The 16,716-nt window shown below is 38.4% G+C and overlaps 1 protein-coding gene across 2 annotated transcripts in view; it reads left to right on the forward strand.

Moving 5' to 3' along the window:
• The window catches only part of LOC136860156 (embryonic polyadenylate-binding protein B), an 89,980-nt gene that overhangs the window by 45,544 nt on the left and 27,720 nt on the right, over positions 1-16,716 (forward strand). For both annotated transcript variants that reach the window (XM_067138739.2, XM_067138740.2), the window contains one exon: positions 6,409-6,576. In XM_067138739.2, coding sequence (XP_066994840.1) covers positions 6,409-6,576 — 168 coding nt within the window. The remainder of the gene's footprint in view (positions 1-6,408; positions 6,577-16,716) is intronic.

A 16,716-nucleotide genomic window follows, 5' to 3' on the forward strand; every position in this document is an offset into this window, starting at 1 on the left:
TTATTTGACCCACAGCTTGTGTTCTTTTCGGATGGTGCCTGGTTTCATTTTAATGGTCGTGTGAATGAACAGTCATAACTCTCACTATTGGTGTACAGAAAATCCTAATGGTGTTTATGAAGTCCCCCATTATGAAGGATGACGCCTCCAGTAACTTTTTATTAGGTAAGATTTCATAAAAGAATGTATACACGCTTATAGCAGGGCAGCCACGTGCAACGTAAGTTGGGCTGAGGCAGCTGATCTAGCGCATAGTACAAACACCATGGGCTCGGTATGGCTTTCGTAAGAGACCCTGTATAACAGTTCGTTGCAGCGCACTATTAGAGGCTACTGTTTTGACTAGGTACATTCACACAGCAATAACAGGGATTTTACTATGAAGCATTTTTCTCAGAAATGTTCAAAAAACATTAAAGAAAAGTTAATTGAATATCTACAACCAAACAAAACATTCTTTCCATGATTCCACTTCATTACCTGTCATGAGTCAATACGTATACGCTGCATCAAATAGCACCGCAGCACTGTGTCCGACGTAAGAAGAATTACAACTGTTGTAAATGATCCTGTATACTCCTGATTTTTAATAACTATTGAACTTGTTTATGGATGTGGCATTATATAAGACTTGTGCATTTCTATTGTTTGTTTTGAAAGCTACTTTTACATGGTGCTATTTAAAGATGTTGGTGACTTGGTAGATTTGTTCGTTGAAGGTAAAGATGGAAAGAGAGGAGTTGGTTTTCTTATCTTTTTATCAAGGTGGTAGAAGGGTGGTATTTATATTTATTGATTATTTTTTCTATAAAGAAACTGTTGTATCCATTGGATTTAGCTATATTACGAATAGTGTTCAACTCATTTTTGAGATCTCTTTTAGACATTGGAACACTGAAGGCATGGTATACCATGCTGTTGTTCGTTTGTACAGACCGGGAGAAATTTCAATATAAGGTACTTGGAACATGTCAATGCCCTAAAATACAATAAATTTTCAGAGGTAGGACAGCATATGCATGACTATAATCACAAATTCACAGACACAAAACAAGATATGGAAATTCTCAAAATCATCAACAAAGGACCCCTCCTTAACATACCGAAAGCTGCTTCATACATTTAGATCAATATTTCAACCCAAATCATAATCTTAATGAAATTTCAGAAAAGCCAAATATCCTTTTTGACCTTCTAATTCCCATTTTCAGTAACGTCAAACCAACAAGTCATAATTCAGTTTTTCATAATATTCACAGCACCTTTCCTCAACAGCCATCCTTTTTCCCCACATCCTTCAGCCCCGCCTTAATTCCCCCTTTCCCACCCCACCCCCTTCCCCTCCCACCCTCCTTCAGGACCTTCCCCCTCCCCTCTCCTTCCTTTTCATTTGAATTTCACAACAGTTAATCTGAAGCACACACAACAATAGGCCACACACCTCATGCTGTATTGAGAGGTAAGTCTCATATAACCTATGCCATCTAACACATTCTCTCATTCAATTCATTAATTTTATTTTATCTAATTTATTCAGGTTAACTTTATGGCCACCGCAATGAATTGGAAATTTTATACCAGACACAATGTGTCTGTGTTAATCACATCTTCACGTGCCGTCCTGACAATGTCCAACAACATTTCAGCATGATTTAACAAGCACCACGAGAGCATCTCATTTTATTACCTTGATTGATGATGAAACAACATCTAACAGTTCTCTGTCAGCTAATGGTTATTTACAGCGGTGTCCAATGGCTTGCATATGACTAACACCACTCAAATAGATTTGGTGATGAACTACGGGATCAAACTTTTGCCAGTTCCCATTTACTATTGAATTATTAATGATTAGATGTTCTGTGTATATAAATTAATACTTGAAATATTCTCAATGATGAGCATACTCAAGAAGTTAGAATCTAGTTTATTTTCAAATTTAATCTAAATTTCATCCCAGTTTTTTAATGTCAATTTGTATATACTTGTTTCATTTGTTTTATATCAATTGTGTGCATGTACATTTGTTTAGTTATTAGATGTTTTACATTAAGTCTGAAGATGGCCAGCCCTGGCCGAAACTAGTCCCTAATTAATTAATGTAATTTAGAATATTACATATTATAGTATTGAAAGGTGGACCATTACTACATTAATTTAATAATTATATTGTACTTACAATTCAATACGGATCAGAACCATGAAGTTTATAACCTATGAATACCAGAGAAGTGCCGTGGTGGGAAATCGTACATTGATAGTCATAGGAAAGTTCGATTTTAAGGATATCAGTTACTTTCTGTGTAAATACAAGGCATCTAAAATGCATAAAGTATAGTAATTCAATGAATAAAGCACTTGCACATGGCAGCCAGCATAGATTTCTCCTCGTCTTTGAATCGTGCTTTTGTTTTTCTCTTTCTTTCATTGTGTGAGGTTATGTTTGCCAGTGAGATATCCAAGTGCATCATTTAAATACTGTAAATGCACCTTCTTGTATACATTTTGGAAATAGTTCTTTTTTCATGGCATTTGAAAGGTATAAACTATGAATCGAGGTTAATTGGATGCTGTAACGGGCCTTAGAATATTTTGTAACGCGGCAAGGGTTGGTACTTCTGAACTGCGAATTGGCGGTTAATTCAAAATCACGTAATTCGAAGTCCGATTTTTTAGTCTCAACGACTTCGAATTAACGAGGTTTTACTGTATTCTTATTAGAGAGCCACTTCTTGCCATGATTACTTGTCGCAGCACTAAAATGGGTGACTTCCAGTGTGCTCGGAGGAAAGGAAAAGGTCAATGGACAGAGTCAAATCAAATCAAAATCTCTTTATTTGCAAATGAGGTGTTTACCTCGGTGGCAAATGGTACACTAAAATACATTGTCAAGCACTAAATATTAAATTAACAAGAGAAGAAAATTTTCCAATAATACAATATTATACAATTTACGCTAACAATGTTTTCCATTAAACACACAGCTCATCTTTAATAAATTTACACTGACTGACAGAGCAAATGCAACACCAAGAAGGAGTGGTCAGAACTTTATGCCAATTGCAGGGTAGACTGGCGTCACTGAGGTATGCTCATGATGTGAAATGCGCCGCTGTGCTGCGCACGTAGCGAACGATAAATGGGACACGACGTTGGCTAATGGCCCACTTCGTACCGTGATTTCTCAGCCGACAGTCATTGTAGAACGTGTTGTCGTGTGCCACAGGACACGTGTATAGCTAAGAATGCCAGGCCGCCGTCAACGGAGGCATTTCCAGCAGACAGACGAATTTACGAGGGGTATGGTGATTGGGCTGAGAAGGGCAGGTTGGTCGCTTTGTCAAATCGCAGCCGATACCCATAGGGATGTGTCCACGGTGCAGCGCCTGTGGCGAAGATGGTTGGCGCAGGGACATGTGGCACGTGCGAGGGGTCCAGGCGCAGCCCGAGTGACGTCAGCACGCGAGGATCGGTGCATCCGCCGCCAAGCGGTGGCAGCCCCGCACGCCACGTCAACCGCCATTCTTCAGCATGTGCAAGACCAGACAATTTCCCGTCGATTGGTTGAAGGAGGCCTGCACTCCCGGCGTCCGCTCAGAAGACTACCATTGACTCCACAGCATAGACGTGCACGCCTGGCATGGTGCCGGGCTAGAGCGACTTGGATGAGGGAATGGCGGAACGTCGTGTTCTCCGATGAGTCACGCTTCTGTTCTGTCAGTGATAGTCACCGCAGACGAGTGTGGCGTCGGCGTGGAGAAAGGTCAAATCCGGCAGTAACTGTGGAGCGCCCTACCGCTAGACAACGCGGCATCATGGTTTGGGGTGCTATTGCGTATGATTCCACGTCACCTCTAGTGCGTATTCAAGGCACGTTAAATGCCCACCGCTACGTACAGCATGTGCTGCGGCCGGTGGCACTCCCGTACCTTCAGGGGCTGCCCAATGCTCTGTTTCAGCAGGATAATGCCCGCCCACACACTGCTCGCATCTCCCAACAGGCTCTACGAGGTGTACAGATGCTTCCGTGGCCAGCGTACTCTCCGGATCTCTCACCAATCGAACACGTGTGGGATCTCATCGGACGCCGTTTGTAAACTCTGCCCCAGCCTCGTACGGACGACCAACTGTGGCAAATGGTTGACAGAGAATGGAGAACCATCCCTCAGGACACCATCCGCACTCTTATTGACTCTGTACCTCGACGTGTTTCTGCGTGCATCGCCGCTCGCGGTGGTCTTACATCCTACTGAGTCGATGCCGTGCGCATTGTGTAACCTGCATATCGGTTTGAAATAAACATCAATTATTCGTCCGTGCCGTCTCTGTTTTTTCCCCAACTTTCATCCCTTTCGAACCACTCCTTCTTGGTGTTGCATTTGCTCTGTCAGTCAGTGTATATTGTTTACAAAATTCTACTTATAATATCTCCTGTACTACTTACAAATATAGTCAACTGATATACAGTATGTGGAATTACTTCAAATGATACTATACAACTGGTATAAGATTAATATTTACATTGCATTTATTTATTTACTTTTTTTTTTTTTTACCCGTTCTGGATCCTAAGTAGCATAACGACCTGCTGCGTCTTAACCAGAGCCCCTTTTGCCACCACTTTTCAGAGTTTCTGAAGAGCCTTCACAGCTACCGTAGCGGTCCCAGGGCCCTCGAAGTCCCCACTGTACTTCACCCCTACAGGCAGTCCCCTACTTTGGCTGTCTAAACTCCTTAGACCAGGGGATGGAATTAATTTATTCACACACATTTTTTTATTTACAATAACCTGCACTGGTCGAATGCCCTCTGTAACACTTCATTTATTTTCTCTGTTGCTGTTTATTCTCTTCTTGAATATCTGTACAGATTTTGGAAAAGGATCGAACACTACCCCTGGTAAACTGTTCCACTCCTTCACACCCTTTCCAATGAATGAAAATTTACCCCAATCGCTTCTGCTAAAATTCCTTCTAATTTTATATTTGTGGTCAGTCCTGCCGATATAATTATTTTCCAACTGAAGCCTCTCACGGATATCTCCCCATGCTTCTTCTCCTGTATAGGCTCTATATAATCCTATAAGTCTAGTTTTCTCCCTTCTCTTACTTAAAGTTTCCCACCCAAGTTCCTTTAACATTTCTGATACACTACTCTTTCACCTGAAATCCCCTGTTACAAATCTTGCTGCTTTCCTTTGCACACTATCTGTTTCTTTTATTAGGTATTCTTGGTGAGGATCCCAAACACTGTTTGCATATTCCAATAATGGACGAACCATACTCAAGTAACTTTTTTCTTTTAATTCTTTGTTGCATTCCTTAAGTAGCCTCATTATGACATGTAACGATCTGTATGCTTTCCCAACAATGTCATCAATATGACTCTTCCAGTGCAAATTACTTTCAAATCCACACCTAAGTATTTGCACTTGCCATCTTTTGGGATAACTACCTCATCCAAAGTATATTCAAATTCAGTTTTAAAGCTCCTGTTTGTAAATGTTGTAACAGTTGATTTGCCTCCATTAACCTTCATATATGTTATATATGTTCGATATATGTTACCACAAGGAAGAGAAAATATTATGCTATCCCTGTGTGAAAGAAAGTTTGACTAAGCCACAATCCCTAGGACAGATGGTACCATAATGCAAAATCTGCTGCACATTGCGTATAAATACGGCGCACCACAACTACCAACGTTTGGTGCATGCCGTACCTAGCACGACATTCCTTGCTGTTGGGTTAAATCATTTTTGATCACCAATGAAATAGAAATAAAATCTCAAGTTATTAGTGAAGTGAATGAACAAGTTCTTAGCTTTTGCAGAAATTTACCACGAAATACAATACCAGACACCAAAGAACATCGTACACCTGTATGGAATATATTACAATGTTACGTACTGTTATCAAAATCGGTGTCACTGAATCCTTTGATATCTTGACCTATGCCAATTTTTGGCTTAATTCATTTAAGTGATAACAGAGTTAATAAATGATAAAAGCTTTTAAATAGTTTACCAGGGTTGTAATTTATTCTACCAGTGACCTGTGCAATGTCAAATTATCCACTCTTTACTCCTCTTCTACTGAGCTGTCCTGTCGTTTCATTTCACTGAGCAAGTGGCTGCACAGTTTGGATCAAGTAGCTATCAGCTTGTATTCTGGAGAAAGTGGGTTCGACCCCCGCTTCAGCAGCCCTGAAGATTGTTTTCCGTAGTTTCCCATTTTCACACCAGGCAAATACTGGGGCTGTTCCTAAATTAAGGCCATTGTTGCTTCCTTCCCACCCATAACCATTTCCTGTCCCATCATTGCCATAAGAACTATCTGTGTTGGTGCGATGTAAAGCAAATTAAAAAAAAAAAAATCATTTCTAAAATTAGCTGTTCTGACTTTTCAGAAATTTAAAGAAGCAGAAGAATATTTCAGGCAAGTATTGAACCTGGATCCTTTGTGTGAAGATGCAAGAGCCCAGGCAATAGAAGCACAAGTATCCCAGATATGCAAGGACTTGAAGTTTTCGAGGAAGCAAGGACTTCAAGCTCTTAACTACACCGGTAATGTTGAGGTAAGTGTGTTTGATTGTAATTATTTAATCTGAGCTTTAACTCTTCCCCCTCCGACAGCACGTGATGTATAATGCTGTTGTGACTCGGATGTTGACAATAAGACAACACCATAAATGTTTCTGTCATTTGCTGCTGTCTGTTTGCCTTTATTGATAGTGTTCTTCCTAGTAGGTATTTCTGTGGTTCCCAAGAGAGCGTATTTCCATGCTCTAAACTCTATGCGCTTTCTTGTAATACTTTTCTGGCTGTTCAATTGGCAGCTTCAATATGTTGACATGTCATGTGAACCTCAGCCCAATTTTCTTGAAAATTATCGGGCTCATATGTATGGGACCGGTTTCAACCCTTGCGTAGTGTAATCTACAGCCATGTAATTTAAAATTGGCAAGTTAATAAAAGTATATACTGTAAAACATTTTAAAACCTAGAAAAAAACACATCCAAAAACATAAAGTATACAGTATACTGTAAAACATTTTAAAACCTAGAAAAAACACATCCAAAAGCATAAAAACGCATTAAAATACTACATATGCAGAGCTTAAAAACACTGTAAATTACTATACCTGGTGTATGCATAAGTTTTCGCCAGTTTTTGTTGTAAAGAAAACTCGTAATTTTCAAGAGAAATTCATTTTTTTATTTATTAAAAATATCAGCCATCAACTTTTACACACTTCGCCCATGAATACCATGCCAGTAAAACTGCTTGTCTTTTGCAGCAAACCATTTGTCGAGCCATTTTCCAACTTCCCCGAATGCTGAAATGCTGCTCTGTGAGCACATCAGATGGTGCCAGATCGGGACAGTACAGCAGGTGTGGAAGGATGTCCTAGGGTGTCTTTCACTGGTTTTGCTGTGTGAGATGGCGCATTGTTGTGTAAAAAAATCGCTTTGCCATGTCTTCTGGCCCATTCCGGTCGTTTTTCGATCAATACGTGATTTAAATTAATCATTTGTTGGTGATAGCGATGTGCACTAATGGTTTTGCCGGCTTCAAGAGTTTCTTTCACATTGAAATCACCATGTTTAAATTGTCGAAACTTTGTCTGACGTGTTCTAATTGATGGAGTCTGTTCACCATATGTTTCTACTAGCAAATGATGACTTTCTACAGCCTTTTCTTTTGATTAAATAAGAAAAGCAATGCGTGCTGCAAATTTTCTTATTCAGGCACAAACTTCGACATGATCACTGAACAATACAACACACTCTAGTGTTTGGCGGACTCAACTTGTGTGCGTTGGTAGGTTAACGTCAGATGAACAAACTGACATATGTGTCAAAATCATACGCTGTGTACTGTTCGCTGGCACCATCCCTTAGTGAAACCAGAAAAGACTTATGCATACACCTGGTATGTGAGCCGATAAAAACTTTGTCAAATTTCATTAATGTGAACTTATTTGAATAAGTTCCAGGGGTTACAGCCATATATTGGATACATCGTTTATAATTCAAAACATCAACAATCATTTTATCAATATCAGTTCAAGAAGACGACAGAGCTGAACATTGGAACCTCCATAACTACACATGTAGTACCAAATGTGATAACCATGTGGAACTTTTTGAAATAAGTTAACATTATCAAAATTTTGTAATCATACAGATTTCCAACCCCATATGAAGTAAATTTTTGTATTGATGCCAAGTTGTAGGTTATGCATTTTTATTTATATATTGTCAGCATAATTTATTTCTTACATTATTTTTTAACTTAAACTTGTTTTTCATCCACTCATAGTTCCTTTTCTCATTACAGATGTTACGTTTTAATCCATGGTTTCATTTTAACTGTCAGCAAGTTTTATTTGACAATCAAGAACGACCCATCAGATGAGAGGACTTTGTACCTCAAAATGTTTTTAATTCATTAATCATGATCACTGTCATTTCACTTCATCAAGATTTTTAATTTGCTTGTGTTATGTAATAATTGTTCTGCTATTGAAGATGGCCTTGAGAATAGGCCGAAACATGTATAGACTTCGTTCTATCTAACAGATGAGTTCATTTGTATTGATAAGGAGGATTTTATAAATACTTTTGTAAAGTGACAACCATCAATACAGAATGAGATTTATAACTTGCTATGGTGGTATTTAACCTCAACTTTGAGATGGTGTGGCAGGTTATGCAGCTGAGGATCGTGATCTAGCTATTCAGACAAATTTATTGGCTCACGTATAGTAATTTCTGCCTGCTGTCATTTCTTGATGGATACACTTTTGCATCCATCTCTTGGCACAGGCCAGATTAAAGTGTAGCTTCCACCGAAGTCCCAGTCAACATCCATGGCTGTGACAATATGGAAGCTGCTGGGGTATGGGTAGTGCTGAGTAATGACATTCAGAGCACGACTAGTGCATCTGAATGTTATGAAAGGTGCTGCTCATAGGGTCAGTCATGCTGCAATAGTACTTTCTGACCCAGTGAGGAAAGCAATGGCAAACTACCTCACTCCTCATCTTGCATAGTACGCCTCATTTTGGTGCTGCCATTGGTTTTTGGGGTTTCCTTATAACCGCATAGCCTTTGGTGGTGCTATTTTTTTCTATGTTTTAAATGTTTTGTTTACTTTTATTAACTTGCCGGTTTTAAATTACACGGTTGAAGATGACCCTAAGGAAGGGTTGAAACCGGTCCCATACAAATGAATTGGTATAATTTTTAGTTAGTGTATTCTATTTAATTTTGTATTGAAAGGTGGATAATTCCTCTCCTCTTCTCCTTATATGTCTTCTGTTTAACCTTTTGAGATAAGTAAGAGAAAAGGTAGAAATTTACATTTTAATAAGTGTTATGTTGAATGGTATTGAATCTGCCACTGTCAGGATTGTGAGCGACTACAAGGGGACCTACACAATGTTGTGAGATGGACAGCAGTGGTATGATGGTTAACAGGTTGAAAAGTGAGGTAAGTTTCATCAAGAGGAAAAGTCCTTTCAGTTTTAATTAACTGTGATGATGGGATGATGGTAAATCATGGGGGATCACTGTAAGTATCTAGGTGTTAATATAAGCAATGATCTTCATTGGGAAAATCACATTAATGAGATTGTAAATAAAGCTTATAGATCATAGATATTGGTCCTTGTCCTATGAAAGGTCTTCACACAGTGTGCCTTTGGTATCTTCACAGTTTAGTCTGTCACTCTTTTCACATGTGGCAGGTAGGCATACAATGAACAACATACAACACCAAAAAATTCAGAACACTTACCATGATTGTCCCAAGGAAAATAAGTCATTGCAGTAAGTGGAAAAATCTAGGCCCAAGAGGTCAGGTGGAACAATAAGATTTAAATACACCGACTGAAATAATAAGACTAATTTCAAGAAAGAAAAAACTTTTAATTAAAATATAATACCTTGAATAGTTTCTGACAACCATTAACACTCAATGATAATAATTAAATCATTAATTCAATTAAATAAGATATTAAGTTTTAAAACTCTCTGTTAAGATGAAGTTATAAAATAAAAAATTCTTTTTCACATAGCAGGATTCCTACATAAACCAATCAGAAGCGATGAAGGTTCAACCTCTTTATATTTTGGATATTCAACCAATTAAGTAAATAACCAAATTTGTGTTAGTAACAAATCTGTGACCTTGAAAAATTCTTTGATTATGATATTAAAGTAGAAAACAGATTCTTAATAACTATCTCATGTGCAGAAGAAAGTAATTAGGAATAATGATGCATCACCGGTTATAAGTTCGGTAATTAAATTAAATCAGGAAGTTCAAAACCAGGATAAGAACATTCCATTGACCCGCTAGAAGAAAATAATCCAAGACCAAATAATCATTAAACACAAATGACTTAACGCACAGATCAATCTAGACTTGATCAGCACAAATCAGGAAAAACGTCCATAACCCAGAAGAATCTATCTCAATCTCAATAGTCGAATGTCAACTGTTAGCTCCTAATAAGCCAATGCACGTCAAATTTCAAAACAAACAGAGCACACGCCCTCCCCCCTGAAAAGGTTTACGTAAGGCAACCATGACAATATCACATGACATAGGAAAGAAAAATGGCTGCCCAAATCAAACCAAGTTACTCATAAGAATAGGTTTTCACTTCATGTGTTTGTCATCCCATAAAAGCTCTCTGGCTTGATGATAAAATGTTGTACCTTTACTTAGTCTGTTATTAACTTCAGGGTTGATATCATTACTTCCATTAATAATGCTACCCAGATATGTAAACTGCTCTACATTCTCTAATCGTTCTCCATCTATGTTTACTTGGCTTCTCTTTTTCACAGTGCATGACTACAGTTTTCTTTTAACTTATTACCATTCCAAACTCCTTCAGATTTTCATTCCAAATGTCCAATCTCCTTGTACTTCCTTTTCTCCCTTTCCCCAGATCACCACATCATCTGCAAATACCAAAGCATTCACTTCATCACTACTGATACTCTGTTTTACATGTTTTATGTTTTCATCCATTATTTATTTATTTAGCATGTGATGAATACAATATTATATACAATATGTACAACTACCATCTCACGTTCATAACTAAAGTTCCATATCAAAAGTTGAGAGCCAGAAAAAAGCTTCGCTTGAGATACAGTGTAAGTCCTCTATAGAGCCTCTATAAGCACGCAAAGGACACTCAAATGCAATGTGATCCCCTGTCTGTTCCTCTTCTCCGCAGTCAAATTGCGGTAATGTCTTCCATCCCCATTTTCATCAAGTTGAGTCCAGTGCATTTCCTGTAGTTTGGAGACTGTTATTGCTGCAGTATGGGGCCTGGCATTGTCGTGGAGGAGGATCACCCGTCGAATCGGTTGGTCTGGTCTTTTGCAGCGGTATGCATCTCTCACCTTGTTCAACAGCTCGCAGTAGTAAGCAGCATGGATTGTGCGTCGTTCATGCAAAAAATTCAATGATCAAAATGCCTCGCCGATCGAAAAAGACTGTTGAAAGAACCTTGCCAGCTGACAGCCGAGTCTTGGCTTTCACTGGGCCTACCAGGTGACGATCCGACTCAAGAATGCATTAGCTTCTTTTGCAAACCTTGCTGTAAGCCTCTGACAGACCTCCAAATGTTTCAACTTCTGATTTTCAGTCAAAAGGTGAGGGACCCATCTGGAACACGCTTTACAGAACTGTAGGACATTTGTGGTGATCACTTGACAACTCCCGTAACTTATTCCAACTTGTTTTGCAATTTCTGATATTCTCGCCCATTGATCGTCTCGAACCGCGTGAATGTTTTCGCCTGTAATGCTGGTCCAAGGACGGCGATCGTGTTACTGATTTTTCACACGTTGTCGTCCTTATTGAAATTTTTAATCCAGGCAAACACACGCGTCCTTGACAATGTTTGATCATCAAACTGTGCAGTCAATCTGGGGAAAATTTCCTTGGCTTGAACTCCTTTACGAGGAAGAAATTTTATAATTATGCATTGCGCAGCGGAGGGGTGCATGCTAACATACTAGAAGTATGGGTCTGGTCCTACCATCTGTTGATGCTCAGAAACAAAAAACAGTTTATATTTAATTGATGTAGTCCCTTAGATTGACACTAGAATGTTGGCAATGATGCAGGAGAGACATCGGATACAGTCGCCTCACCATGAGTGAAGCTGATCTCTTGGGCAATCTATGGCTGAGTTTTAATTAATTTTTTCTAGTTAGCTCCAGATGTATCACCAGAGATCTTTTACATGCTATCATAACATATGGAGCGTTGAATGGACTTCAAAAATCAAAATCTCTTTATTTGCAAATGAGGTGTCTACCTCGGTGGCAAATGGTACACTAAAATACATTATTGTCAAGCACTAAATATTAAATTAACAAGAGAAGAAAATTTTTCCTATAATACAATATTATACAATTTACGCTAACAATGTTTTCTATTAAACACACAGCTCATCCTTAATAAATTTATATTGTTTACAAAATTCTAATTATAATATCTCCTGTACTACTTACAAATATAGTCAACTGATATACAGTATGTGGAATTGCTTCAAATGATATTATAAAACTGGTATAACATTAATATTTACATTGCATTTATTTATTTACTATTTTTTTTTACCCGTTCTGGATCCTAAGTAGCATAACGACCTGCTGCGTCTTAACCAGAGCCCCTTTTGCCACCACTTTTCAGAGTTCCTGAAGGGCCTTCACAGCTACCGTAGCGGTCCCAGGGCCCTCGAAGTCCCCACTGTACTTCACCCCTACAGGCAGTCCCCTACTTTGGCTGTCCAAACTCCTTAGACCAGGGGATGGAATTAATTTATTCACACACATTTTTTTTTTATTTACAATAACCTGCACCGGTCGAATGCCCTCTAACACTTCATTTTTCTCTGTTGCTGTTTATTCTCTTCTTGAATATCTGTACAGATTTTGGAAAAGGATCAAACACTACCCCTGGTAAGCTGTTCCACTCCTTCACACCCTTCCCAATGAATGAAAATTTACCCCAATCGCTTCTGCTAAAATTCCTTCTAATTTTATATTTGTGGTCAGTCCTGCCGATATAATTATTTTCCAACTGAAGCCTCTCACGGATATCTCCCCATGCTTCTTCTCCTGTATAGGCTCTATATAATCCTGTAAGTCTAGTTTTCTCCCTTCTCTTACTTAAAGTTTCCCACCCAAGTTCGTTTAACATTTCTGATACACTACTCTTTCTCCTGAAATCCCCTGTTACAAATCTTGCTGCTTTCCTCTGCACACTATCTATTTCTTTTATTAGGTATTCTTGGTGAGGATCCCAAACACTGTTTGCATATTCCAATAATGGACAAACCATACTCAAGTAACTTTTTTCTTTTAATTCTTTGTTGCATCCTTTAAGTAGCCTCATTATGACATGTAATGATCTGTATGCTTTCCCAACAATGTCATCAATATGACACTTCCAGTGCAAATTACTTTCAAATTTCACACCTAAGTATTTGCACTTGCCATCTTTTGGGATAACTACCTCATCCAAAGTATATTCAAATTCAGTTTTAAAGCTCCTGTTTGTAAAAGTTGTAACAGTTGATTTGCCTCCAGTAACCTTCATATTATTTTCTTCAACCCATTGTTGGATACTTTCAAGGTCCCTTTGTAATTCTGAACAATCCTCAATGTTGTTTATTTCTCTATAAACAATTATGTCATCTGCATACAATCTTATTTTTGATGTTATATTGTTCCCTAAATCATTTGCGTATATTAAGAAAAGTAACGGACCGATTATACTATCCTGTGCAATTCCCTTCCAAACTTTCTCTTCCTGCGATACATTATTTCCTACTTTGACTTTCTGAACCCTTGAATTTAGAAATGCTTTTATCCAACGTGTAACCCTTACGTCCAATCCTATTCCCTCCAATTTCTTTAATAATATTCCATGTTCCACTCTATCAAAGGCTTTGGAAAGATCTATGGCTATGCAATCTAACTGACCTCCTGAATCCAACTGATCTGATATGTCCTGCTGAAATCCCACCAGTTGTGCCTCACAAGAAAATTTCTTTCTAAATCCATACTGGCTCCTCATGAACCAATTTTTATCATCACATATCCCTCTGATGTACTTCGATATTAAACTCTCCAGAATTTTACAAACTATACTGGTCAGGCTGATTGGTCTGTAGTTCTCTGGTTTCCTTTTATCACCCTTTCCTTTATAAATTGGTATTATTATAGATTCCTTCCATTCCTTTGGTATTACACTATTATTTATGACATAGTCAAAGAGAAATTTTAAATAAGGTACTATGTACCACCCCATTGTCTTTAATACCTCCCCAGTAATTTGATCACTTCCTGCAGCTTTTCCTTGCTGAAGCAGTTGGATTTCTCTGAAAATATCTTCGTTTGTGAATGAGAAGCTTCTTGTTTCCCTCTGTCTCTCTCCCTCTCTATCTTCTGTTTCGGTTTCCAACTCTTGACAATCATCTACTGAATCTCTAAATTCCCTACTAAATAGGTTTGCTTTCTCAGTATCTGTTAAATAGTGTTCACCCCCTTCTCCCACCATTGTAGGAATTTGGACTCCTTTTCCTTTTTGATTCCTGATATATGAATACAGCTTTTTCCATTTCCCTTTGTGGTCATTACCCTCTTGAAGTATGCCATTCATATAATTCTCTTTTGCTTCCTTTTTCACTCTATTCAGTTCCCTCATTAGCTGTTTTCTAGTTTCTCTACTCTCCCTACCCTCTTTGATTTTCCTGTTTACTATTCTACAATTTCTTTTTAATTTTCTTATTTCCCTTGTATAATAAACAGGGTCTGAGGTCATTTTTCCCTTCTTAACAGGTACAAATCTCTTCTCTCCTTCCCAAATAATTCCTTTAAATTTAGCCCAAAGTGTATCCACGTTACTCCCTTCACTTATCCAACAACTGAATTGTGATTTAAGATAAGTCCCAAATTCATCAACTTTAGTATTTCTGTACAATTTCTTGTCTTGTGTAACCCTCTTATTAAGCCTTTTTGGTACGAGTCCTACATCCATTATTACAGCCTTATGGTCTCCTATTCCTTCAATTACCTCAGTTTTATCAACAATTTCCCATGGTTTAACCAAGAATACAGCTAGTAAGTTATTGAGACGAGTCGGTTCTTGTACTACTTGTGTAAATCCTCCCTCCCAAATTAACTTATTTGCCAGTTTCTGTTCATGGGCTTCACTTGCAGCTCCTTTCCATTCAACTTCAGGCAAATTTAGATCTCCCCCAATTATTACCATATCATTATTATTGTTTTTATGAGTATAATCTATTATTTTTTCAAAGATTTCCATGTCTCTTTCCTCTCTTCCAGGCCTGTATGTTCCTATAATTCCCACCTCCTTCATATTATCACAAACTAATTTTATCCCTAATATTTCATCCCTTTCATCGGTAAACCATTCATGTGAACAATAAGTTTCCTTCACCAGAATAAACACCCCCCCTCCCTTTTTATCTCCTCGGTCTCTACGATAGACTGTGTACCCTTCTGGAAATACTTCTCTATTACCCACCCCTTCTTTCAACCACGATTCCACTCCTATCACCACATCAGTCTCATAAGATTCCATCAATGTACCGAATTTTAATTGTTTATTTACTACACTTTGACAGTTTACCAAGAGCAATCTCAGACCCCCTTCCTCCCTAAAACTTGACTGTTGCAATTGGGTAACTTGAAATTCCTTACTATCCTGAGTTTCTTTTTCTAGTTGACTGAGCCAGCTTGAAGTACAGCTGGCTCTTTCTACTAGTTTTCCTGGTCATTATTATAACTCAAGGGAGTTGCCTGTTTTACAGTACATATCTTAAGATTTATAAAATCTAGAACAATATTTGCTATCTTTCGTTTACCTGAATTGTTTAGATGGAGGCCATGTTTTGTATAACAGTATCTCTCAAAACTGTTGCATTCAATAACCTGAGTATTCCGAAAATGTTTACAAATTTTAACAATATATGTATTGACCTTGTCCACTTCAATGTTCACACACGAGTCTCTACTCAAATCATGCCTGTGGGGCACGTTCACTACAAAAACGTTAGTGTGGGTCAGCTTCCCTAGTGTATGTTTAAGTTGTGATCTTACATTCTTGGCGTCGTCGCGAGCTACGTCGTTCGTCCCACCGATGATAAGCACTGCATCGCCGCTCCCGAAGTTCCTAGTTGCTGCTTCTACGTTTTCCACAACACTACTGATAGAAGCTCCTGGATATATTTGTCCGGTTGCTGCTATATTCTCGTCGTTAATAACTCCCGCAATTCCCCTTCCTTGGCTATCACCAAACACAGCTACCTTCGCTGATTTAGGCCTAACTGGGTCTTGAATCTGAATTCTAGGCCTAAATTTTAAACTCGGCACGGCAACGGATCGCGATGATTTGGTTTCACGCGCGCGATCACTTTCTTCCAGGATTAGATTATTTAGGGCAGAAAACCTATTTCTAATGTTTATTTCCGGAAATTCAGTTGTAGATTTCTTCTTAGCCGGCCATCCACGAACTACTTGACACCACGTGCTCGAGTTTGTTACTTGTACCGGTATATCACTCGAAGAATGGTCAGTCCCAAATTCTAACTATCGCAGTCTTTCTTTTAATTCTTGATTTTCAACTTTAAGAGTCTCATTGTCCTTTTTTA

This window comes from Anabrus simplex, chromosome 1 (assembly GCF_040414725.1).
Source record: "Anabrus simplex isolate iqAnaSimp1 chromosome 1, ASM4041472v1, whole genome shotgun sequence".
Classification (NCBI taxonomy): Eukaryota; Metazoa; Arthropoda; class Insecta; order Orthoptera; family Tettigoniidae; genus Anabrus; species Anabrus simplex.